This window comes from Phocoena sinus, chromosome 13 (genome assembly GCF_008692025.1).
Source record: "Phocoena sinus isolate mPhoSin1 chromosome 13, mPhoSin1.pri, whole genome shotgun sequence".
Lineage (NCBI taxonomy): Eukaryota > Metazoa > Chordata > Mammalia > Artiodactyla > Phocoenidae > Phocoena > Phocoena sinus.
The window spans coordinates 84934794-84960753 of NC_045775.1; the positions used below are offsets into that span (position 1 = coordinate 84934794).

General features: G+C 44.7%; 1 protein-coding gene across 2 annotated transcripts; it reads right to left on the reverse strand.

Moving 5' to 3' along the window:
* Positions 1-626: 626 nt before the first annotated feature.
* Positions 627-24149, reverse strand: RNF149 (ring finger protein 149). 2 transcript variants are annotated; one of them, XM_032652435.1, is made up of 7 exons: positions 23553-24149; positions 13838-14088; positions 11449-11517; positions 9745-9827; positions 7423-7519; positions 3945-4143; positions 627-1256 (listed from the first exon to the last, which is right to left on the reverse strand). In XM_032652435.1, the coding sequence occupies exons 1-7, from the start codon at positions 24004-24006 to the stop codon at positions 1213-1215; spliced, it is 1197 nt and encodes a 398-aa protein (XP_032508326.1). In that variant the 5' UTR covers positions 24007-24149; the 3' UTR covers positions 627-1212. The 2 variants fall into 2 exon arrangements, with proteins under 2 accessions (XP_032508326.1, XP_032508327.1); XM_032652436.1 differs by lacking the exon at positions 3945-4143.
* Between the last annotated feature and the right edge of the window lie 1811 nt (positions 24150-25960).

Sequence of the window (25960 nt, forward strand, 5' to 3'; positions counted from 1 at the left end):
CTAGTATTTCACTGAGTGGCTGGAATCAAAGTGTGGTAAATAGTTTGAAAAAAATAGGCTATATAAACTTTACATCTTAGATACAGCTATAAAAATAAATTATTTAAATTTAAAAAATTACATATTCTTAATAGACATGTATTTTTACCCACACAGATACACACAGTAACTAGTTTGGAAATGAAAAAGGGCTACAATTTCAAGTTCTAAAAAAATCTCTTCCTCATCCTTGACTTCCACCTCTACGAAGTGAGGACAGTGTGTGTGTGTCTGTTTAATCGCTTTATCAATTTAGAAAGCAGCCCCCGAAAGCTTGAACAGCCCACTCCCTCCACCTCCACTGCCAAGGAAGAACAGCAAACGAGAGTAAAGAGGAGAGATGATTAAACAAGGTCACCGCCGTTAAGTTTGCTTTAAAATTAATCAAGGAAACCGGTTACTTGTTTATTTTGTTACAACAGCAGTGGAAAGTCCCCATCTACCACGCTTTATAATTGTAAAGATTAAACTGCAGTTGGAATCAGTATATTCACCATTTACCCCCAAAAACGCCGTATCAGAGTCCATCAGAGTCTGTCTCCTCCATTTCTTTAACAAGCAATGAAGAACTTCATGCTCGTGCATGATACGGAATCGTAGCTCTTTTTATTTGTACAGAAAAAAATGGACAAAACTTTCCTCCCCATCAAGGTTGTTAGAAGAAGTTAGGTAACGAGAGGGAGAAATGCAAATCCTAAAGTCAACCAGTGCTTTTCCCATAACTCCAAATAGAAAACAACAATGAAAGTGCTCTAAGGTTTGGAAATCTCTCTATAGTACAGAGGTGCAAGGAAGCGATAGATTTCTCTCATCACATTTACAAGTTTCACGTTCTAAAAAAGTCTTTCCTCCAGGAAGACTCACGTGATCAACTACTGAATATAATCACACAACTCCATCTGAACTAGTCTGAATTCAATGTGCTTAGTCTAGAACCATCCTTGAGAAGAAAGAATCTTATGATACATTTTAGTAGATAAATATATGAAGACTAATCAAAAATTCTCTTGAAGAATAAAGTATCTTAGCCCTTTGTATATCAAATCAGAACCTGAAAGGTAAAAGAATGTACATTATTTTCACATATACAAACTATGTGCTAAAGTAAAAAAAATAAAATGTCCTTTAATTCAAGCCCAAGCTCTGTCCGTGACACTGCCGGCAGGTTATACGCTAGGAGACAGGTCCTTCACGCTGAGGGTCACTCCTGCTTGTCTCTGCAACAGAACAACAAAAGCCAGCGCTGGTTTGTATATTCTGAACTTTAATTACATAAACACTGTTACATTTGGAGATCACAGTTCAAGAAACAAATTAGGGAAAATTTTACATAAAACTTACATGGAAAAATGACAACCTATTCCAGACACTCAAGGAAATATATCAACACCCTCCTCACATACAGCATGAGAGGTTTCCTGGCATTAGCCTAATAAGTATTTACGTGGTCAGCACGGTGCTATAGAAAAGACACAGGCTGAGCTGCTGGGATTAATTAGAGTGTGTTTTCAGACACAGCGATGGTGTCACCACCATGAAAACAGTAGCTAGCATTTACCGGGCAATATAGACCCTATGAGCTAGAGACAAGTACGGTATTATCCCCAATCTAGAGACTGGAAACTGAGGCACAGAGCGGTTCAAACCAGCCTTTGAATCCAGCTGGATGTTACTAGGAAGAGGAGTAAAAGATAATCTCAGCACAAAAGGTTTCTTACAGTGACAGGATACTTCCTCAATCAGACCTGAGGTCAAGCAGACAAAAGAGGAGCCCCCTCGGGCAGACGCGTCCTCCAGGGAGTGGGCTACCGTTAATAACCCCCGCATCCATTTCCTAGGCGCTCCTGAGCAAATGTTAGCTCAGCTAGGAGTAAAGCTACATTGCACTAATTATACTAATATAATTATAAGCAGACATTATACTAAAGTACTAACGCTACACTAAAGTACTAATGTCTGCTTAAAAGAATTGATTTTTTCCAGTAGTTTTCAAACGATCCAGTTGTAGGGTAGAAAGAACATTGACATATAAATTACCTGTCAAATTACCTGAGTGAATTATGAATTACCTGAACAAATACTTGGAAATTTAGTTTAGGATAAGAGTTTTACCTGTCCTGAAATATCTCAAGGGTAGTCAAGTACTAAAGGAAACAAATTTCGTTTCCTTTCTGGAGCCTGAAGGCAATGGTAAAAAAAAAATAACAATGGTGTGCACTTAGGCACAAAGCAATGGAATTCCTAAAAACGAGAAGCATTTATAAACATTTATAAACGGAACTGTCTGCCTCACAAGGCAGAGTCCCAGCAGGAGAGCTGGTTAGAACTCCTACACAATCCACCTTTCCACTTCCTCATTCTCTGAAATTCATTCTCCCTTTTTCTTACACAATGCATTCTTTCTTCCTCTGGTACCGGTTTAAAACTTAAGTTCTCATATTTCTGTCTTTGCCTCCCAGATTCTAAAAATGGACAAAAAAGACAAACTGATTCAGTTTGAATACTACCGATTTGGGAAAATATGCTTCCTCTTCCAGGATGGCAAAATTCAAAATCAGAAGCATCAATTCTTCCCAGTTAAAATAACCTATAAATTAATTCAACTATAATAAAAATTCTCATGAGAGTTTCTTACACATGGCAGGTTGATTTTAAGATTAATCTTAAAAAATGAAGAACAGTTCAGAATTCTTTTTTTAAAAAGAATACAGATGAAGGAATTTGCCTTGCCTTTCAAATATCAAAACTTATTATTCACAAGTAATTATCACTAAACAATGGACAAGTGGTTAAACATTTGGGAAAAATAGGTTAAATCTCCCCTTAAACAATGCGGAATAAAGATTTAAACGTAAAATACAAAGCCACAAATGTCAGTAAAATTTAAATTAATAACCCTCAGATGAGACAGATTTTCCTAAGTTAGCGTGCTGTCAAAGGCAGAAAGAATCATGAAAGAATGAGAAGCTAGACTAGATAAAAATCAAAGACCAAGAGCTCTTAGAATCAGTATGAAAAATTAGTTTCTCCACAGAAAAAGAAGCTAAGGATGAAATAATGGGCAACTCAGAAAAGAAATATAAATAACCAACAAATATGAAAAGAAGATAATTGCATTAGTAATTTAAAACAATGCAATTCATCATTTTACAGAGAGGTGGTAAATGTATACACAAAATGATTCCAGTGTAACTGACGACAAAAGTCCATCAGCAGGAGGTGGTTGACAGAAATTACAGTGAATCCAAAGTGTAATACTACGCAGCTGTACCAAAATCATGTGTCCTGTCCACTGATACAGAAAGAGCTTCACACATTAAGAGGAAAAAACGTCACCTGGGCTTCCCTGGTGGCACAGTGGTTAGGAATCCGCCTGCCAATGCAGGGGACACGGGTTCGAGCCCTGGTCCGGGAAGATCCCACATGCCGCGGAGCACCCAAGCCTGTGCGCCACAACTACTGAGCCCGCATGCCACAACTACTGAGCCCGCATGCCACAACTACTGAGCCCGCGTGCCACAACTACTGAAGCCCACGCAACTAGAGCCCGTGCTCTGCAACAAGAGAAGCCACTGCAAAAGAGAAGCCTGCACACTGCACATAAGAGTAGCCCCCGCTCGCCGCAACCTGAGAAAAGCCCGCGCACAGCAACAAAGATCCAAGGCAGCCAAAAATTAAAAAAAAACAACAACAGGTCACCTAACGGCACATGAATGATATTCTCCCCATCCTTAAACACAGAAAAAACATCTGAAGCATATTTATGGAAATGTTAAAATGGTATTTGCAGGTGTGAGGTCATGGTTATCATTCTTCCTTTATGCTTTTCTGCACCTTACGTATTTCTTCACCTTCTTTCAACCACTGACAACATCATTTTGTTTGAGAACCCGCAAAAGACTCACCCAGCAAGGCCGTGTTTTCACCTGCATCCTCTTTAAAACTGGCCTCGCAAGGTGGCGCGGAGTCGCTGGTGGTGGGCAGTGCTGAGCTGCCCGCGTCACTTCTGTCACCATCTGGTAAAGTAAGACTCAGATCTGCAGTCGAAACGCCCCCGGGGGGCGATTCTGGGGCAGGCGTCTCCTGCACGTCCTCAAGCTCTCCCTTGAGAGTTAGAGCAAAGAAAATACCTTTTCTCAGTAACACGATCAGGCTTATCTATCATCTTTTGCTCCTAATTCATACAAAATATTTACTTTTATACGTGAACATGGCAAAAAAGCTCAAGTGTCTTATTTATTTAGCATCACCAGAAAACGAGCACTCTTCAATAAGCAGCTTTTCAAGACCTAAATCCTTTTCCTCTAAAAACCATTTTTCCCCTTGATGCAAACGATGCTACCGTTTAAACTATTTATTGACAGAAAGTAGAGCTTCGTCACAAATGCACTTTGCTGCCTTTCTGAGCAGCCTGGCTGGGCGCTCATCGCTGAGGCTGCAGCCCTGAGCTCGAATGACTGCCCTAATGGCTGCCAGGTGCCAGGGCTTCGGAGACAAGCAGGCTTCTGAACAGCAGAGAGCAGAGGACTGCAGACTGTACCTGCATTCGCCTCAAGATAACCTTCCTTACAGAAAGGGTGTCTACCCGCTGCCAGTTTGCCTCGCTTCCCCATTTGCTGCTTCAGAGAAGAAAAGGAGATCATGAAAGTCAGAGCGGGAGACTCTACAAGCGTCACTATGTCCGAGTCTCAAAATCAGGGGCCATCCAGAAACCTTTCTTGATTCATGCCAGGGTCAAAGCTGTGTCGTGATGGCCGAAGCTGCTGCTGAGTGACCGACCGAAGGTGTGTGCGTTGCGGGGGCGTTCCTGCGAACCCTGGCTCGGGCTGAGGGCAGCGCACAGCCCTGCCACCCGCTCCTGGGGCCCTCGGGGCCAGGGGCCCTGCCGCCCGCACTGCTGGCTCCACACGTGTTCTGGAACCCTCTCCTCACTCCCGGGCACCACGTGGCTCCCTGCCGTCTCACAGGCAACCGAACACCCGCAGAACAGACTCGTGACGCACCAACCGACAAACCCTGTTGAGCTGCTGTAGCATCCGGACTGCCGCACGGCCCACCCTAGTCTGTTCTTCCAGGTACTTGTCTAAATACCTGCCAAACTGAACTACCTGCCCGTCCCGAACCCCACCTGGTCACTCCCTGCGATACGCTAACCCTTGAACACGCAGCTCAGACGTGCCTCTAAAAACCCCTCCCTGTCCCTTCCCACATGCAGCTGGCAGGGTCAAGGCCGCCTTCCTCTGTGCCCACACTCTTCAAACAGGCCTTCCTGGCCAGCGGGGTGGGCCGCAGGCCCGGCTCCCACCCACCAGTCCAGAAACCGGAGCCCCCAGGAGCCTGCGGGCAGGAGGGCTGAGTCTTATCCCTTCGTCTCCCTGGAGCCAAGTTCAGACCCAGCACCTTATGCATCACTCCCCTGGTGAATGCCTGCGCCCCATGAGCGAACAGACACAACGGGGACAAGAGGCTCTTCAAAGCCGCTCTCACCTGCTCATTTTCTTGGAAATGAGAACTAGTTACCATATGAGAGTCACAACTATCTCTACAGCCCGACGCAGGAGGGGCCAATGGGCCCAAAGAAAATGGCAGATTTGTCAAAGGATTAAAAAAAAAAGTTAAAGGCAAGACAGATTAATTTCTTAAGTTTGATTTAAAGTTACTGTAGGTTTCTTCAAAAAAGCAAGCAAGCTTTCTGGGGACACATATTCTAGCTTTCTGAAATTGAACATTCTGAAAGCAATCCAACCTGATATAAAATCAAGAGTCTTGATTTTTAACACACGAAACATACATACATATTTCGAAAAGCACAACTCGCGAGGATTAAAGTCTCAACGCTAAGGTCAGTGAAATGCCTTTTGCACAAAGGTTTAGAAATGAAAAGAGGTTTAAAATGACTAACTGATGAAGAAAAGAAAAGAAGCTTCAGAGCGTATCTACGAGAGGAAAAGACGAAGAAGGAAAACTGCCAAGAAAACACCTGTCTCGCTGCCTGGGTTCTACTGTTCCAAATGCGGTCCCAGGAAGGCGTGAGGCAGTGGGGGGTGAGCCTCCACGCCGGGGAGAGCCGCCAGTTATCAAGACTACGCACCAACGAGTGTTAGAAATTCTACAGCAAAGGCACATTTTCCAGACATCCAGGCGGGTGAACTTCCAGCAAGACAGTCCTGCTGCCTCCCTCTCCGTGTACCTACGGTGAGTCCTCTGGAACTCACACTTGAAAACTATAATTCACAGAAAATCACACCGGTTATTAAGGCAGTGCGTGGTCCCTCAGCTCTTTTGAAGATACGCTGAACTAGAAAATGAAAAATACTCCGAAGGGGGCCTGCAGCCTTGAAGGCTGTTATGGCTTTAAGTCATATAAAGTCATTATCATAATAAAAAACCTCTTTGTAGTTTCTACCTCTGTAATAAACGCTGCCAAAACCTCTGTTTAGCAACAAGAAAAATATATTTGACACTTACGTTACTTCTTCCAAAGATCTGTTTCAAAACTATTTATATTTAATCAAGAATATCTTGAGACATTAACAGATTACAGGACGACTCTAAAAATATAACAATCTAGGAAGATCTGGGCTTTTTCCCCCATCTATGTCCCTCCCCTCTTTTGGGTAGGAGGGTAGTTGAGAGCTTGGACACTGGAATTAAGCAAGCCTGCACCTGAAAGCTGATTCCCTATTACCTCACCATGTGACCTTAGGTGAGCTGCTTCTCTCTGAGCTCGAGTTTCTAGTTAGTAAAATAAGGAGAGTCACAGCGCTTCCCTCCCATAGGGGCTGGAGGAGTCAACGTAATAACTCGTGTAAGGCATCAGCGCGTCGCTACCACGACGCGCTCTCTTTCACTCTGCCCTCCCGTCTCTATTTTCCGAGGAAGGTCTATGACCATCTCAGTATCACAAAGTGATGGAGCACGTTGGGTGCAGGATAAATCTCCCCGCAGCATCTTGACTCTGAAACCCAAGCATCGGGAGAGCTGGTGTCAAGAGGTATGCGCTTTAGCTTCCTCGTGTGTAAGATGTGCACCTGTGCACGAGGCTTCTTCCGTTTCAAACGTTTTATAATAATTCCTGTTTATATGACGCTGACTAGCACCTATACACCCTGCAGCGTCACACCGACATCTAACAAAGATACCACTCTAAGTACAAACTCTAAGGAAACACCTAGCATATTATTCTGTAACCACAAATTTAGTTCACTGATTTTGGGGAATGTCTTAAGAATTCGCTTTTAATAAAGAGGAAAATTTCTTCAGGAACCACCAGGATGCTAGAAGGAGCATTTAGTCCACTCCCGCCTCTGGTCAGGAACAGAATCCAATCACTCAGGGAGAACGGGGGTGCAGAGATTGAATATAAACAAAAATGTAACAAACCCAATATCCCAGGGCTTTGATGACATCAAGTTTACACATTGGACACGTTCGGTGATCCAAAAGCCATGGGTCAATGCATATTCTATGAAAAATATGCCTAAAAAAATTAAGTATGTGTTAATGTTTTAAAATAAATGTTTATATCTTATAAAGGAAACAACACATTCCACCAACTCATCTTCTCATTACAAGTTAAATGCCATCAAACCAACATTCCAGTCTATCCATTTACCCTGGGGAGTCATCCATGCTATTTCTCCATGTTAAATAGAATCTGGCGTGTGGAGGGAAATACCCCCTTCGCTGCACAAAAGTAACACGGTTTATTTTCACATCATGCTAGGATGTATTTTTATTTGGGAATAAACGTGGCCTAAGTAATCCAAGAGTAAACTAACAGTAACAAAGTAATACTCACTGATAGTATCTGATATAAGTCTATAAGATGACTCCAATGGAAATACAACAAAATATTAACAAGTCAACTTTGGCTTGCAGGCTAAAAAAACACTTATTTTTTGGTCTTATATATTTCTGCAGCACCTACATTTTTCTAGAATGAACATATCGCTTTCAGAATCAGAAAAAAGAAAAACCACATACGAATTTTCTTCTTTTACTGACTGTCCTCATTGGCTGACTTCCCCTCCTCTGTGATGAATCTGCATTTTCTACCTGTACTGCAGGTAAGCAGCTGTGGGTATCAGAGCCACACAGATCAGGCTCAGACACCAGCTGTGCGCCCTGATGCTGTGACTTTGAACTAGGTCCTGAGGCCACTCTGCGCCTACCCTGCAGCTGTTCTGAGGGGCAAACGTGTAATGTGGTTACAAGGGTGCTGGGCACAATAAATCCTCAGTGATTTTTCATTATTATTACTGTCGTCACTGTCTGAAGACCTTTCCTTCAAAGGGAAATCTGCCAGCGCAGTTAAAAATCACAGCATGTAAGGACATAACATGGTCCAGTCCAGCTTGTCTTGTGACCTTTCCATCCTCAAACTGAAACTGACCCACTGGAATCATTCTGAAAAAACAAAACCAACACGTGGGCTTTATTCGGAAATTTGTTGATATAAATCATAGGAGGAAACGGGGGTGGACGGGATAAAACCCCACGAAGGAGACCAGGATAAGCGCACACATGAACTCGTCTGTTTATGAAGCTCCAGTGCAAATCCCAGCTCGGCCTTCAGGAGTACCTGGATTTCCTATAAAAGGAAATCGGCCTCAGGCTGCTCACTGTGTGGCATCCAGGTCACAAAGACGTGCCCTAAGCCCACCTAGAGTAAAAATTCTTCTCTACCTTAATAATTTTCTACAGGACACCATCACCCGACACTGACCCCAATTCACTAAGTATCCACCACACCCACCCATATAAATGCCTGTAGATTTAAGTTCACCATCTTCATGCAGGGAAATTAATTTTGTTGTTCTGATCTTCATGCCTTCATTTCCTCTACAGAACTCCTGAGAACTTAATCCCCTATAAAGTACTGGGACACTTTGCAAACATAAAGCAAGACATAATTATATTTTAACTTGTGACCTGCTTCTAATATGTGGGAAGTATAATTAAAACTGACCAGCTTTAAAACATAATCTTTGTACACCTTTCTGCTAACAAAGCAATTTTTAAAAAAAGTTAACAAAGTATCTCATTATTAAAAAGGAAACATAACTTCCTGTTGCTAAAGAAAATAAATTAATGAAATAAGGGAGGAATATTTATTTCACACAACCCCCAAAAGAACCCGAACCCCGGGTGCCAATAACAGCAGAGCCAAATCTAAGAAAAAAGGCATCTCGGTAGAAAATAGTAGACAAAGATACATAACCAGGAAATGTCTTTAAAAATAACATTTCTAATAAATGTCTGGGGAAAATGCTCACTAGTTCAAAACATTAAGTATTAAAATATTTAAAAGTAAAAAACCCAGCAAAGCCGGAGCCACATCTGCGGGCTGCTCCTGGCCCTAACCCCCAGGGCCTTCACCTATCCGAATAGCTCAATGGATAGTATAGATTCCCAGGACCCTAAAGAAGCCTTGCTAAAAAGACTAAAAAGCCAATCTATGACAAAAGGACATAATGGGTCTGAATGCTCACCTAAAGTCTCCAAGCAAAGCAATTTTAAAGTAAAACAATACAGGAGGAGCCTTGAAGACTTCAAGCTGAGCTTCTTTTCTAAAAGGTGAGATGATCACAAGATACCACCTGACAGCAAGGTCTTCATATCATGAAAAACATGTTCACTCTCTGGTCAGAAACCTGAAACTTGTCAGTGATTTTTAACATCTCAGGAAGTAAGAGAACGTACTTGCATGGCAGGATTCTGATAACATCCTTTCCTCTAAAATTTTCAATACACACTGCACAGCTTTCCGCATCAACATCAATTCCCTGTAGAAAGAAGAGGAGAACATTTACTATATCCTTAGCATATAGTATACGCTTGTATACATGTAGATACTGCTATCAAAGATTGTATTAAAATTAACTTTGTAACAGCACTTACAATTATATGTTGCAACTATACATTGTCACCTTTTTTTCACATGCCATGCAAGGATGATGAAATAATTATTTCCCTAATGGTTTACAAGCTTATACATTACTGTGATCAAGTTCACAAGAAAAGAAAAATCAGAAAATACAGTCTCCAGAACTGGACAAGATGTAGATTTAAGAAAAAACACAGTATTTTTCTGTACAAGTTTAAAATGTAAAATTGTCAGAAAATCCACGTGTGTACCTCATGGACCATTTATGAATCCCTTTTTTTTTTTTAACCATTATTGCTGACAACTTTCAATAAACAGTCCATAGAAGCCTATTTTCAAAAATGTTCTGTACACGAAGAGGATATCAATTAATTTATGTTCTCAAAGACTCCATGCAGTAAATTACACACATATAAATCTATGTCTTCTCATATTTAAGGACAGATTTCCTGCCAGAGAGTAGAAGACACATTTCAAGAGGAACATAAAACTCCATGCTTGTCACGGAACTGCCAGCCGAATGCACAGTTTGTCCCAGGCATTTGCTGGACTCTCTCCCCAGGGACCCTCGTGATTTGTAAATGAGATGTTAATCTTCCCATGAGATGGGAATTTCTTTCTTTCTTTTTTTTTACACTTCTCCTGTTTAATACATCTACATGGAAAGAAAGCAGGACCTTGCGCCAACTATGAAAATTCACTGTTATTATAATGTAAGGCATTCGGGCAAGAATGAAGCAGACAGTACAATTCCAAGAGTAGAATATGTTACATAGTCCACATGAACCATTAATATCAGATTCCAAAGTTTTAAAGTCAAAGGTCTATAGACTTAATGAGTGTTATTCTAAAGCTTTAATCCTTTAAGTAGGTCAGAGGAGATGTGGACCCAAATGCACTTACAGGGGAGTGGAGACTGGGGGATCGGCATGGACTAGATCTCAACAACTCAGGGAGATAAAACGAAAGTGGAAACAGTGGAACCAACGCATAGCTATCTATGTCAACACAGCCATCAACATTTCCCAGCACAGTAAACAGACCATTAGGAGAATAACTGTTTCTGCGTTAGCAACTGTTTTCCTTTAAGGAATCTATCCTCTAAGAACCTGAGGTTCCGAGAGATTTCGTTAGGATTTGTCCTATTCCAAAATGCTTCTAAACTCTGGTACAATTTTGGCCTTTTAAAAGTCTCAGGTTGGCCAGGTGAAACGTTTCTTTTTTAAAAAGTTTAAAAAATATCTTTTCTCCCCTTCTCCACAAATCCCTGTTTTCTCCCTGTAATTAAAGGAGTCTCAGAGAGAATGGACAGAGAGTGTGAGATTTAATGGAGATGGATTTAAGCTTCAGGGCCTCTGGGAGAGACCAGAGCTTCTTCAGAGTTACCGACAGGTGGAGGATGGACGTGTGGGCACTGTCCAGCCAATGTGGCCACCTGAGCATCTGGCATGTAGCCAGTGTGACTGAGGAACTGAGTTTTCAGTTTAATTCAAACAAACAAAAAACTATGAAAATATTACCTTTTCTCCATGCTTTACAGTATGAAGAGGAAGCTGCCCAATAAGTTTCTTTGTTTCTTTTCTGTGGCTCTTAGGGAGGAAAAACATTCTTATTACTGAAAAATTTAAGTCACTATTTAAAAAATTCATATAATATAAGCAGATGTGGAAAATTTCACTTAAAAAGCAAAGTTAGATGACTACAATGAAACTAATTTTAAGAAATTACCACTGAAGGGCTTCCCTGGTGGCACAGTGCTTAAGAATCCGCCTGCCAATGCAGGGGACACAGGTTCTAGGCCTGGTCCTGGAACATCCCACATGCCCTGGAGCAACTAAGCCTGTGCACCACAACTACTGAGCCTGCGCTCTAGAGCCCACGAGCCACAACTAGTGAGCCCACACGCCTAGAGACCATGCTCCGCAATAAGAGAAGCCACTGCAATGAGAAGCCCGCGCACCACGACCAAGAGTAGCCGCCACTCGCCACAACTAGAGAAAGTCCATGCGCAGCAGCAAAGACCCAATGCAGCCAAAAATAAATAAATAAATTTAAAAAGAAGAAATTACCACTGAAGTCCTAATGTACACAACAGCCACATGTTAACTTAAGAGCCGTTTTGTTGCTAAAGAATACTTATTTTCAACTGCATGTCTGAAGAAGAAACCTTTTTTTTTTTAACATCTTTATTGGAGTGTAATTGCTTTACAATGGTGTGTTAGTTTCTGCTTTATAACAAAGTGAATCAGCTCTACATATACATATATCCCCATATCTCCTCCCTTTTGCGTCTCCCTCCCACCCTCCCTATCCCACCCCTCTAGGTGGTCACAAAGCACCGAGGTGATCTCCCTGTGCTACACGGCTGCTTCCCACTAGCTACCTATTTTACATTTGGTAGTGTATATATGTCCAGGCCACTCTCTCACTTCGTCCCAGCTTATCCTTCCCTCTCCCCGTGTCCTCAAGTCCATTCCCTATGTCTGCATCTTTATTCCTTTCCTGCCCCTAGGTTCTTCAAAACCATTTATTTTAAGATTCCATATATATGTGTTAGCATATGGTATTTGTTTTTCTCTTTCTGACTTACTTCACTCTGTATGACAGACTCTAGGTCCATCCACCTCACTACAAATAACTCAATTTCGTTTCTTTTTATGGCTGAGTAATATTCCATTGTATATATTTGCCACGTCTTCTTTATCCATTCATCTGTCGACGGACACTTAGGTTGCTTCCATGTCCTGGCTATTGTAAATAGAGCTGCAATGAACATTGTGGTACATGTCTCTTTTTGAATTATGGTTTTCTCAGGGTATATGCCCAGTAGTGGGATTGCTGGGTCGTATGGCAGTTCTATTTTTAGTTCTTTAAGGAACCTCCATACTGTTCTCCATAGTGGCTGTATCAATTTACATTCCCACCAACAGTGCAAGAGGCTTCCCTTTTAGAAGAAACCAATCTTATGTTTAATTACTGGTAAGAACGTCATCAGCTGAGGAAGGGGCTCCATACACTCATCTGCTAACGTCCCTAAAAGGGCAGAGGCTTCCTAGTCGGAGGTGGAAGATGACCCAGAAATGACCATCTACTGCCTGCAGAGCCAGGAAGGGGGCGGTTCTCAAGACAACAGGTGAGTGGGGAACCCAGAGGGCCCTTGTCTCCCCTGTTACTGAACCAGTCTCTGCAGATAAATGGCTCTGAACGCGGCTCCACCATGGAGACAGGGAGGCCCGTTCTCTTTCGAAACACAGAACCAGGTCCCCCCCCACCTCATGCCTTGCTTTTTTGTCATCCCTTTACATCTGGGAAGGATAGAGGGTCTCTGCAGGAGTGAAACATGACCCAATTTCCCACAGAACAGAAAGTTTAATATATTCTAATTTAAAACTTATTTCAACCCCCCCCCCCCCCGGGCTTCCCTGGTGTGGTGGCGCAGTGGTTAAGAATCCGCCTGCCAATGCAGGGGACACGGGTTCAAGCTCTGGTCTGGGAAGATCCCACATGCCGCGGAGAAACTAAGCCTGTGCGCCACAACTACTGAGCCTGTGTTCTAGAGCCCGCAAGCCACAACTACTAAGCCCGCCCGCCACAACTACTGAAGCCCGCGCACCTAGAGCCCGCGCTCCTTCAACAAGAGAAGCCATCGCAATGAGAAGCCCGCGCACCACAACAAAGAGTAGCCCCTGCTCGCCGCAACTAGAGAAAGCCTGCGCGCAGCAACGAAAACCCAACGCAGCCAAAAATAAATAAAAATAAAATAAATTTATATTTTAAAAAATCCCATATTAATATTTAAATATTGTGAGTGATAATGAAATTAAGAATATTGTCCAATAATTTCAAGCAATATATACAGGAAATATTTACAAACTATCTTTTAAAAAGCAAAGTTAAAGAGACAATTACCTGACTTCCAAACTGTGAGCCAGTGTATAGGAAGCGCTGTATATAGTAAAATATTAGCCAGGCTAATGAGATAATCATCATGGTGATGAAGGCGATGGCCACAAACACCACAGACTGACCGCTGATGAACTCCTGTACGTGCCGGGTGCCGAGCCCTATGGTCATTGTGACCGGAATGTCTTTCTGCACCAGATCCACAATTTCTCTTCCTTTGGGGTAGCTAACCATAATGACTACTATATTTCCTGTTCCTGCAGGAAAGGACAAAGGAACAAATATGAAGAACACAAAATAAGATACAGAGAAAGTATGGCTCCATGCACATACAACCAAAAACTGTGATAAAATGGATAATTTTCTAGGAAAACCCAAGTTACCAACATTGGTCTCCAAGGAGAAAACACTGATTGCATAAGAAGCAGAATAAATCACTAAGAACTACCCCCTAGAAAGCAAGAGCCGTCCCCACCCCCCGTTCAGTTTCACAGGTGAGTTCTACCCCCAAACCTTTAAAGAGCAAGTAACATTAATGACATTTAAAGTGCTCCACAGCAGATTGAAAAAAATAAAAAGAAGCCTTAAAATTATTTCTAAGGTAATAGAACCAAGCATGGTAGCAAAAAACCAACATAAGAACCACACAGACCAATTTCAACTTGTGACTATTAATACGAACGCCTAAGCACACCCATTAACTCAGGGAGGCAGTCGGAGAAGTTTCACTATGCTCGATATCATTTCATCTTGTTCTGAGGACACAAGCAGACGTAAGACAAAAATAAATAAGAGAAATAAAAAAGGGATAAAATGGCCAATTTTACATGAATCTATACATTGATTTTTTAAATTATCAATGGGATTTTACAAACCTTAAAAATTCTGCTTCTAAGCTCATTTAGGGGAAAAATAATAAAGAACAATCAGGAAAACTTTGTAAACAGTAAAACCTGGACTAGCCTTTGTTGTCAAAGTAATTAGAGCAGTGTGGTAGTAGCATATGAAGACAACCAGAATGGTGCAGAATAAGAAGCCCAGAAACTAGACCCAAATACATAAAAGAATTCAGTAAATGATAAAAGTGGAATTTCAAATCAATGGGATAAAATGGATTATTTTTTTAAAAAACAGTGTGGGTGCCACTGAGTATCACCTGAGGCTAAAAAAGCTGCATCCCTTCTTTGCAACTTAAGCCAAAATAAATTCTAACCAAATCCAAGATTTAAATATATAAAAAAGAGAAAACATAAAAGAGCCAGAAGAAACATGGGAATTAAAAAATAAGTAATATTGAAGGAAAACCTTTCCAAGTGTGAAAAATCACCTTGAAACTTCTTTTAAAAAACAAAGAAAAGATTTGAGCAACTAACCAATTACATAAAAACAAAAATTTTCTGCACTGGTTTAAAGAGAGGAAAATCAAGGACTCAAGATCAAAAGACCAACTGGTCAATGGGGAAAAAAATACATGGAACGTAACAAAGACTAAAAGCTAATTTCCTATAAGAAAAAGAGCAACAGAAAAACAAAGAAAATTAAGTCAGTTTGCAGAAAACACAAATGGGTTAAAAAAAAAAAAAACCAGCATCTTTAGTGACATATAATTCACATGCCATAAAATTCATTCTTTTAAATAAGTGTACAATTCAATGTTTTTAGTATATTCACAAAGGCTGCGCAACCATCACCACTACCTAATTCCATAACACTTTCATCACCCCCAAAAGAAATCCAGTACATATTAGCGATCACTCCCCCCAGAAAGGATTTAAACATATGAAAAGTCATGGTACAAATGAAAACACACCTAAAAGATTGGCAAACATCAAGAGGTGTGATACGCCGTATCAGCAAGTGCAAGTATAAACGGGCACTCTTCCTGGGGGAGTGAATTATTACAACCTGGTACGGAGAGCAACAGCTACTAAAAGTTTTTAAATGCACATGTTTCCCTGACCCGGCAATTCCAGATCCAAGAAACTAATTCCAAAGGTATACTTATGTATGCACACAAAAGGAATCCATAAAGATATTTACTGCCAGTGTTTTTTCTAAAATTTTGCTATCACAGCCTAAATGTACATCAATGGGACTTCCCTGGTGGTGCAGTGGTTAAGAACCCGCCTGCCAATGCAGGGGACACGGGTTCAAGCTCTGGTCCAGGAAGATCCCACATGCCGCGGAGCAACTAAGCCCATGCGCCACAACGACTGAGCCTGCGCTCTAGAGCCCGCGAGCCACAACTACTGAAGCCCGAGTGCCTAGAGCCCGTGCTCCGCAACAAGAGAAGCCACTGCAATGAGAAACCGTGCACTGCAACGAAGAGTAGCCCCCGCTCGCCGCAACTAGAGAAAGCCTGCTCGCAGCAACGAAGACCCAACGCAGCCAAAAATAAATAAATTTATTTATCAAAAAAATATATATATAAATGTCCATCAATAAGTTATATAACTTACAGTACGTGTACACAGTCTGAGGCAGCAGCTCTGTTAACAGTGACGGTAGTCAAGACACAAGAGGAAAGAAGCCGCACGTAAAACTGTGTGGACAAGAGGTCTACGTGGTGATATCAGTACAGATCCCCCTGAAGGCTGCCCCAGAGACTGGGGACCCTGACTGCCTCCGGGCGCGGGGAGAGCTGGACACAGGAAGAATTCTCTATCAGGTGTACACATTACCTATTCAAAAACTAACTTACAAAATACGTTTAAAGGGCTTTCCTGGTGGCGTGGTGGTTGAGAGTCAGCCTGCCGATGCAGGGGACACAAGTTCGTGTCCCGGTCCGGGAGGATCCCGCATGCCGCAGAGCGGCTGGGCTCGTGAGCCATGGCCGCTGGTTCTGCGCGTCCGGGGCCTGTGCTCCGCGGCGGGAGGGGCCGCAACAGTGAAGGGCCCGCGTACCGCAAAAAAAAAAAAACAAACAAAAAAAAACGTTTAAAGACTGTTCCCTGGCATTACAGTGAGATCACATTCTCACTCTAGCTTATTACAGAGAGAAATCGAATCTGTAGCAAATCCGCCCTGGGCCGTGGGGATCTAGTGACTGAAAACCCAGAAGGGCAGCCTTCTCAGGTGGCTGCCGTCTGGAGGCCGATCCTGTGACCCAGCCCTAAAAGTGTTCCTTGGCAAGTAACCCCGTTGTCTGAGCACTCACGCAATCTACTACATCATCACTGGGGAGACTTAATAAGGAGCAAGGCATTTCCTGCCTTCAGGGAAATAAACATCTCCTCGCTGAGAAAGACAAACACAGAAACAATTAGGATACTTATGCCACTTATGATGATGTGGTGCTTTATAAGCTGAAAGCCCTTTTCATAAATTAAGAAAAGTTTCCTTTCATGGAAAATTTCAAGCACATGCTAAAGTAGCAAGGAGAGTATAATGAACCCCGTGTACCTGTCTCTCTTTTATACAGAAAACAGAATGTTGCTATGCTACAGTTACAGTTTCTGGTACTGATGATAGAATGACCTTTGTGTGTTAATGGGGAAATCCAACTCTGAAGCACTTTCACTCTGTCTCACACTTGAGGCAGGAAAGAGTCGAGTAATCATTTTACAGATGAGGGCTAAATACACTACCATGTGTAAAATAGCTAGCTAGTGGGAACCTGCTGTATAGCACAGGGAGCTCAGCTCTGTGCTCTGTGATGACCTAGATGGGTGGGATGGGGGGAGGGAGGTCCAAGAGGGAGGGCTATACGTATACACATAGCTGATTCACTTCATCGTACAGCAGAAACGAACACAACACTGTTAAGCAAGTATACTCCAATTAAAAAAAAAAAAAAGAGTTACTCATGTCACACACCACCTGGAAAAGCCAGTTCCAGGGCCTGAAGCCCCAGCTCCTACGTGTGCCTATGCCCTGCCTCCTCATCTGGGGGGACTCAGGCTTCAAGGCCAGCCAGGCTCACATCTCCCTCGGACAACCACTGCCTGGGTGCTCTGAAAGTATCTGTTCAGCTGTAAAATGGGGATGAGAATTTTTCTATTTGGGGCTGTCGCTTATCTAACGAGAATGTGGAATAACAGAAAACCGCGGAAATGAACTGATCATTTTGTCTGGGGTGGGAGGGAACTTTTTCCCTGGGAAGTCAGTGCATCTTGACGGACTGGAAAAGTTCCCCAAGCAAAAGAAGGGAGATTTCTGGGCTGTGAAACCATCATATAAGAGCGTATTTGGAATGGTGACTGGCCCAGTTCGGTTAGTGACTAAATACACATAAATGTATCCTGCTTATCTCATTAGCCCCAGTGGCTCATGTAGAACCTGGCACATAGTAACTATTTAATAAATATTTGTTGTCTAAATGAGTGAGAGATGGGGAATGAGCTGAGAACACCCGAAACCTCAAGACAGGGGCACCTGGGACGGAAAACATCTCCAGTATCAACCTGAAATTTTTCACCTAGGAAACTCTTAGTTCATTAAGTTACAAGAAATTGAAAAAAAAAAATACTGAGTGCTAAATTTTGCTACACTCTAATTATAGTAGCAAGATTGCTTCTGGGAACTACTTTAGATTTAAAAACTCAGAATGAAGACTTCTTCGATCCCGTGATTGGCTCTTCTGGGGCATGTGTGGGATGAACTGGAGGCCGGGCAGTTGAGTAAACATGCACTAGCTCAGGGTCACTGGGCGCACAACCCCAAGGGGTGCCGAGCACAGGCCCCGCATCTGGCCCTGCCCTCCCCTCCGGATGTACTGGGGGCCAGTCCTAGAGAGCCCTAGTGGCACGAGAGCGCAAGTCACGGCTGATTGCCAAAGCAAACATTTTGCCTGTGCCTTCTTCAGACACAGACGCACAGAGTCTTGGGACAAGGGGAGAAAAAGCCCTTTGAATGTGTTTCTTCCCCAGGCCTCAGTGCTACCAATCACACTTGACCGAAAAAGGTCACCTTGTGCAATGCCCGCCCTTCCCCAAAAGAACCTACAGACCTCACCGCTAAACTCCTTGAAGGCAGTCTGTTGGATTTCTGTCTTACACATCGGCGTCGCATAAGGTCTCAAACAGAGCACACCATCATAAACCTACTTGAGAAATAACAGTTCCCCTTACCACCTTGTCAAAAACAAACAAAAAATGTAAAAAGAAAATCTGTTTTGGTCAATAGCTTCAACATTCTGGAGGGTCACCTTTGAGTCTAGTGTACCATTCCTCCTCCCTAGGAAACTATTTAAAGTAGATTTCAACATTCTCTTGAAGGAGATGGGAACTGCTAAAATATTTAAAGTAGTGGCTTAGATTTCTGTTCTAGATGCAGGCAGCGAGAAATACATTTTAAATCTCCTAGAGAATCCCATGACCTTTCAGGTTTTCTTTTTTCCAATAACTTAACTTCCTTATTCTCTCCATCCCTCCCGCCCTCCTCCCCAAACCTGGAGAATTCCTGGTCACATCTTGTAAGATGCAGCAATGCCTCTGAAGTACACCTCTTTCTACCCTCCTGCTAGAATGTCTTCCTGGGCCCCGCCCCCTCACTAGACAAGGACTACAGTTCTTATTTATTAGTTTTTGCGCTCAGCATCACACCGTGATGGCCCAACAGAAGGGTTTCTGTACAAATGAATCAACCTGAAAAACTGGTTTATCTTCCGGTATTATCCTTGAGCTGACCCAATAAGGAGAATTATCAGAGACTCCCTCTGCAGGGGAACCAGTACACCAAATATGAACGGAAACGTCTCCAAAATGTGAAGCCGTCATGCGAACAGAAATGTCTCTGTGGTTGGCTAGGATGAGTTTTGTTTTGCATAACCCGGCTTGCTCAAGGATATTCTGCATTTGCTGAGTACATACTCAACAATCTTACTGCGATCTCTTTGCAGCTTTCCAGAACGCCTCACTTTGTCGCCTCAGGCCTGCAGTCCTTTCTGAGGCCACTCCCTTCACCCAGAAGGTTCTACAGCCCCACTCCACCCCACGTACCAGACACACACTCAGATACCTTCATCAGCTTAAGCTGTGCTTCAACACTCCGTCTGGGAACTGTCTGAGTTAATCCCATCTGCTGTGAGGCTGGGAGGCGCCATCTCTTCCTAGGGCACCGAAATACATTCTCCTCTCAAATCTAAACGTTTAGATCATTTGTGAGAGGGCAGCATTCAAGATCATCGAGCATCATTCACTCATAAGAGACTATTTACCGTGCTCTGCAAACACAAAACGCACATCTTTCCTGAGGTAAGGATTTCGCATCACCTGTGTCATCTCCCTCCACCCCAACTCTGGCCCCTTCCCCAAACACACCTCTAAGCCCTGCCGGTACTTGGCACTCAGTAAACTGCTGACAGAACTAAAGGGCCCGTCTAAACAGCCACTCAAGATGTCAGCTAAAGGATTAGCCTGCGGTTAACTAACAATCACCACATCGAGGCCGACCCTCTCCAAACGCTTTCATTTCAATGGTCTGACTTACATCAATTTTTACTTTTCTTGGTCAAACTGACTTCTAATCATCTTTGCACTATCTCTGCATTGGATGCCCTTCCTTTATGCTTTCTAAGTACCTGTGCATATAATTCTGTCGAGGTCCAAGCCACATTGCCTGGAAAGGTCTGTTTATCGCTCCCACTAGGCTGGGAATTCCTCAAAGTCCCGGCACACGTCTTAGGCGTTTCTACCCCCAAGCAGGCGCCATACTCGGCCCAGACTGGCCGCTGTATATCCATCTGCCAAAGTAAAGGGAACCAACCTTGGGCATTAGGGTAACGGTCCTTACAGAAGTCCTGATAGAATATTATCTTAAAGTCACGATTTATTTTAGAACCACAATAAAATACTGATTTAAATCCAAAATATCTTGTACTGGATTCTAGTAGTCAAGCAACAGGTCTAAGAAAAACTGGTGAAATTCTGAGACTTGGGAGGAGGCTATCACGATTGGAGTTTACAAGCAGCCACCTCGACCTATTCTGTGGAGCCCCGGCACAGAACCGGCGATCAGTGCTTTACACTGGCCCTGTCCACGCTCTGACAAAACACGAGAAAGCAAAGTCTGAGCTGCCGTCAACGTTCTGTGTAACGTTTCAAATTCTAGTCCATCAAAGCTGTCTCCTCTTCTGACTTAATTCCACTCACTCCATTCTTAATTCTAGTCCATTCTCAAAAAGCCATGACACATCTGTACCCTTGTCCCCAGTGGGGCCACCTTCTGAGAAGGAGGGTCATTCTTTTCCATTTCTAGTGACCACTACAGTATAGGCCCTTACACTTCTACCTGGACTGGACACTGGTCTAAGTGGATTCCCTGTTTCCAGCGTCTCCTGTGTAACCCATTGGTCACACTACATCAAATTCACCTCCTTTTAAGTCAGTGGTTCAAAACATTGGATGCTACTGTCATCCCCTCTGCCCCCGGACATCTGGCAACATCTGGAGACATTTTTGGTTGTCGCAACTGGAATCTTGTGAGTAGAGGCCAGGAAAGGCCCCTGCAACAAAGAATGATCTGGCCATAGATCACCGTGTTACCATGGGCCAGGCATTTAAATTCTTTGGGCATCGGTTTCCTCATCTGTAAAACGGGGTTAAAGTACCCACCTCGAAGGGCTGTCGGGAGGAAGAAGCGGAGGATACCGACTCTGCACTGGGAACTTAAATACATTTAAAAAAAGATTCCTAATGCTGTTACTTTTGTCTTTTTCTCAAACAGAATTATTCTCACAGTAAAAAGCCTAGAATAGACACTGATAATGGCAACAGAAGCTCACAGGAAGAAGATGTAAAATAAATACCAATTCGGTGTTTTCTGGGCCTGGAGAGATTATATGTTAATAATCTGGAGTGGAAGCTCTTTCCCAGGGCATTCTGGGCCTGGGTGTTTTCTGGGCCTGGATAGATTATATGTCAATAACGTAAGCAAGCAAGGTTACTAAACCATGGTTAGAACAAGTGCAATTAGCCTGGAAGGACGTGAATGTCACTACCAAAAAATGCAGTAAACAGATTTAGAAAACTGTAGGCTGATGGGCCTGCCACAGAAAAGAGAAAGTCCCCATTACGATATCACTCAGAAGGGACTGCAAGGACCCAGCACCAGAGAACCCTCACACACTGCCCTCTTTTCTTTGGCAGATGCCCGTCCACAGGACGCATCTGGAACGCTGTGTGAACTCTGACAGAACTTCTCACGAGAGGCTGGTAGAGACGTGATTTGGGTACGGTGACAACTGGAATAATTGCACCAAAGGTGGTGCATCGCCCAGTGCCACCACGGGGACATCTGCTCCCGTCTCCTCCCCAAACCCACTTCCTTTCTGTTGCAACGGAGGAATTTCCCCTCTCCTATCTGAGGACAACCCCTCCACGAGTATCCTGGACCCAGTCGCTGTCCTTCTCAAAAACCTGACTCTTTCTGTTACCTCTTCTCCAACCTACACCTCTACCAGATCACTCCATCCAACTTCAATATGCCTGGCTGCCATCCAGCCCACCCTTCCCTGCCCTACGGGTTTCCACCCACTTTTTAGCACCTCCGCAGCCCTTGCCGTCAACCATCTTGAAAGCGTGGTTCTAACAGTCTCACTTCCTCACGTCTCAACAGACTTCTGTTCCCTCGTTCTGCTAAAGTAGGCCAAATGCAAAGTCACTCTCCTGTCCTCATTGTACAGGTATTCTGAACTTGCATTCAAGAAGCCAAAACAGAACAAAAACCAAAAGCACAGGAAAAAGGATGTCTGACTTGCAGCAGCAGCGGAAACTCTCTAAAGAGATTTTAATCCCAGTAAGTTCAGAATGAGTCGTGTTCTTCGAAGGCCTTCCGACCCTGCCGTGTATTGGTAGACTATCACTTGGAATTCAGTTCTAAGGATAACCTTGCAAAATGCACCTTTTAGACTTTCATGACTGCTTGACGATGCAACCCGTTGCCCCAGAGAACAGTGTGTGGGAAGGGTCACCCGGCAAAGAGTAAAATTTCTTTTTTTTTTGGCCAAGCCATGTGTCTTGTGGGATCCTGGTTTCCTGACTAGGGATCGAACCCGTGCCCTCTACAGCAGAAGGGCAGAGTCTTAACCACTGGACCACGAGGGAAGTCCCAAGAGCAAGATCTTTTCCTGCATGATCGCAACTTTAAAATTTTCAACTAAACTCAAGTGTCAAGCGATCTGATTGGCAGTGGAGCCAGTATTATAACCTTCTATTTAGCAAGTGAGAAAACATACCCCAACTTAAGGCCAGGTTTTCTGACTCAGTTGAATCCAGACTGTCCCACTCAAAAGTTCAGAATATTGACATGTTTTATGAAAGTGAAGACACCAGAGTGTCACCAAGCCACCACCTTACGTGGTGAAGGGAGAGCCAGACCCTGGAATGCCCTGGGAAAGAGCTTCCACTCCTGCGCCACCTGACTTTGGGGAACGCCGAATGGCAAGGATCCATGATTAGGAATTATGAGACTTTCCGCCGGTGAGAACCACAATCCTCCTCCTGCGGGTTTTAATTTCTTCCGTTCTCCCCGTCACCCTCCTGCACAGCGCACCTCCCTCCACTTGGAAGGGCCCAGGGAGACGATCTAATCTTGTCCTTAGGCTCGCCTCCCTCCTAAAAGACCCCGGGGATCACACCGAGCCAACCTAGCGCTTCCCTCGTAGTTCCCTTCGGCCAGAGCCCATCGTCGCCGCCCCTGGCGGTCCTGCCGGAGGACCGGGCGGTCGGCCGGGACCGCGGCGCACGGACGCCCAGCCAGTCCCCGCGCCCCGGCGGCTCACCCGCGTGGGACATAGGCGCGGTGAGGTTCCCGTGGCGCTCCTCGTTGTACAGGACCACGGCCGAGGCGTTCCGCCGAGCCGCCGCCAACACCTTGTCCTTGAAGGTGCAGCCCCCGCGCGCCACCAGCGCGACCCAGGGCGCGGCTCCCCGGCCCCCGGGCACGAGGAAGCGCGTGCGGGGCGCGCAGCCCTCGGGGTCGCGGTCCTCGGCGCGCGGGACGCCCACCAGGCCCCGCGCGCCCTCCTTGGGTGAGCTCTCGCCGAAGCGGCCGCTCTCCGAGACGCTCCGCACGCTCCGGTTGGTCTGCGGGTCCACGTACTCGGTGCTCACCACGGCCGAGTACCACTCGAGCGCCCGGCCCCGGACCCCGGGCGCACACAGGGCCAGCGCTAGCAGCGCCAGCGCGCCGCGGGCCCCGCTGCGGGCCTCGGGCCGCCGCCGCCGCCACGCCATGGCCCCGCCGCCGGGCTGACTGGGAGAGGGCCGGGCGGGAGCCGAAGGGCGCTAGCGTGCCAGGCCGCCGAAAAGCGCAGAGAAATCGACACCAGCTGCCGAGCCCGGGAAAACCCAGTCCCGGTGGCGGGAGAGGCCGCGGCGCACGCGCACCTGAAGGAGCGGCGGGCGGGGCGGGGCGGGGCGGGGGCGGGGGGCGGGGGCGGGGCGGGAGGGCGGGGCCGCGGCGCACGCGCACCTGGCGGGGCGGCGGGGGAGGGGCCTCGGCTGGCCCCGCCCCCCGCGCAGAACCCGGCGCCACGCATGCGGGCTCGGGACCACCGAGTGCGTTATGGAGTGTCGCCAGATTCCTGCGGCCGGGTGGTCCCGGGGCCCCAGGACCCTGCGGGCCGAGGCGGGGGTATGGGAAGTGACAGCCCGAGAAACGGGAAACTTCTCCGCGAGCCGGCCAAGAGGCGCGGGAACCTGGTTGTGTAAAATCGCTGAACGGGTGTTTGTGAAGCATTCACTGTGCAAGGCACGTGGCAAAGGCCTTGCTTGTCTAAAACATTGAGAAACAGCTTAAAAACGCCAAAGCTGCACAGATTTTCCAGATACTTTTTGTTACCGATTTTGTAATGCTAATTGATTTTGGTATTTTGTGTATAGTCTGTAACATTGAAGTGAGCGCATCCAACTACTTGTATAGATGAGCATTGGAATGGTACAGCAATAAACATATAAAAAGAGAAAATGTATTGTTTGGAAATAAAAACTGGGTGACAGTCCATATGAAACTGCCTTGGAAAGGAAGCCTTACTGCTACAGGAAAAGAAGTTTAGAACACTGATTTCTGAGTGATTCATCTTCTTTCTTTGCACAAGAAACTTCTTTGCAGGAAGTAGGTTGCTGTCACTCACACCAGGCATTTTGTTGGGCCTGACACGCTCTTCTATGTCCTCTTTGTTATAAGTCTTTCTTGGACGGCATTTTAAAGCTCTGCTCCAAAGTGCAGCCCACAGCCCATAAGTTCTCCCTGAAGTTGGATCTCCTCTCCCTCTTCCATTAAGAAACTAATTTTAAAAGGCTGAAAGGATCCCAAGGCTTGAGGCCTTCCCCTTGTCCCAAGCCTAGAATAAAGGAGATAAGTTACGGTGGTCATGGCAGGCTAGGGGACAGGTCCTAGGACCCCCCCATGATATGCTCTACAAGCAGTTCCCAGAACAGGTGTTTGCCCTTGCATGCTATGTCTTGCGCATTGATTTCCTTCTTCCTGAGATTCTCCTGCTCCTGGCTCTTGCCTGGCAAATTCCATCTTTGCCTTCAAGGTTTAATTCAAAAGCTATTTCTTCTGTGGAACCTTCCCTGGTTCCTAACAGCAAACTCGGGTGCCCCTAATTTCCCTGCTGCTTGTGTATGTTTTGCTTACGCATCAATGTTGTACCAGCAATACCGCTTTCCAAATACAGTTTTTTGTCTTCTTATAATACTGCGAGCTTCCTGAGAGCCAGGATTGTGTCTTTGCTGGTTTCATGAGCCTGCTTCAGCTAACACAGCATCATGTGTGTAATCCATGTTTGTTAAATAAGCAAAATATCTCTTCTGTACTGTTTGAGTTAAAACTCTTATGATTACTTACAGGTTTGTTGCTCAGAGGAGTTCACAGACTAATAGGAACAGGCTTGCAGCTGTTGAGCCCTTAGACCCACCCCAGCTTCTTAGTTTTAATTTTCTCTCTACCAGCTTCAGGCCTCAGCTAGTTCCCACCCCCAACCCCTACCCCCAGTCCCATCCAAAGCTGCAACCACTGGCAGCACTGGGCATTTAGGTTATTATCAATCTTGTCATTACAAACAATTTTGCACATATGCCAGTTTGCACATTTATCTATAGGATAGATTTCTAGAAGTAGAATTGGTGAGTGCAAAGGTCAGTACATTTGCAATTTTGGTAGATATTACCAAAATGCTCCTCC

Coding starts and splice junctions, on each gene's coding strand:
- RNF149 (XM_032652435.1), bottom strand. CDS start 24,006: ATGGCGTGGCGGCGGCGGCGGCCCGAGGCCCGCAGCGGGGCCCGCGGC. Junction 14,089..23,552: donor CGCGCCTATGTCCCACGCGG/GTGAGCCGCCGG, acceptor CCTTTCCTGCAG/GAACAGGAAATATAGTAGTC. Junction 11,518..13,837: donor GCTCACAGTTTGGAAGTCAG/GTAATTGTCTCT, acceptor TTCCTCCCTAAG/AGCCACAGAAAAGAAACAAA.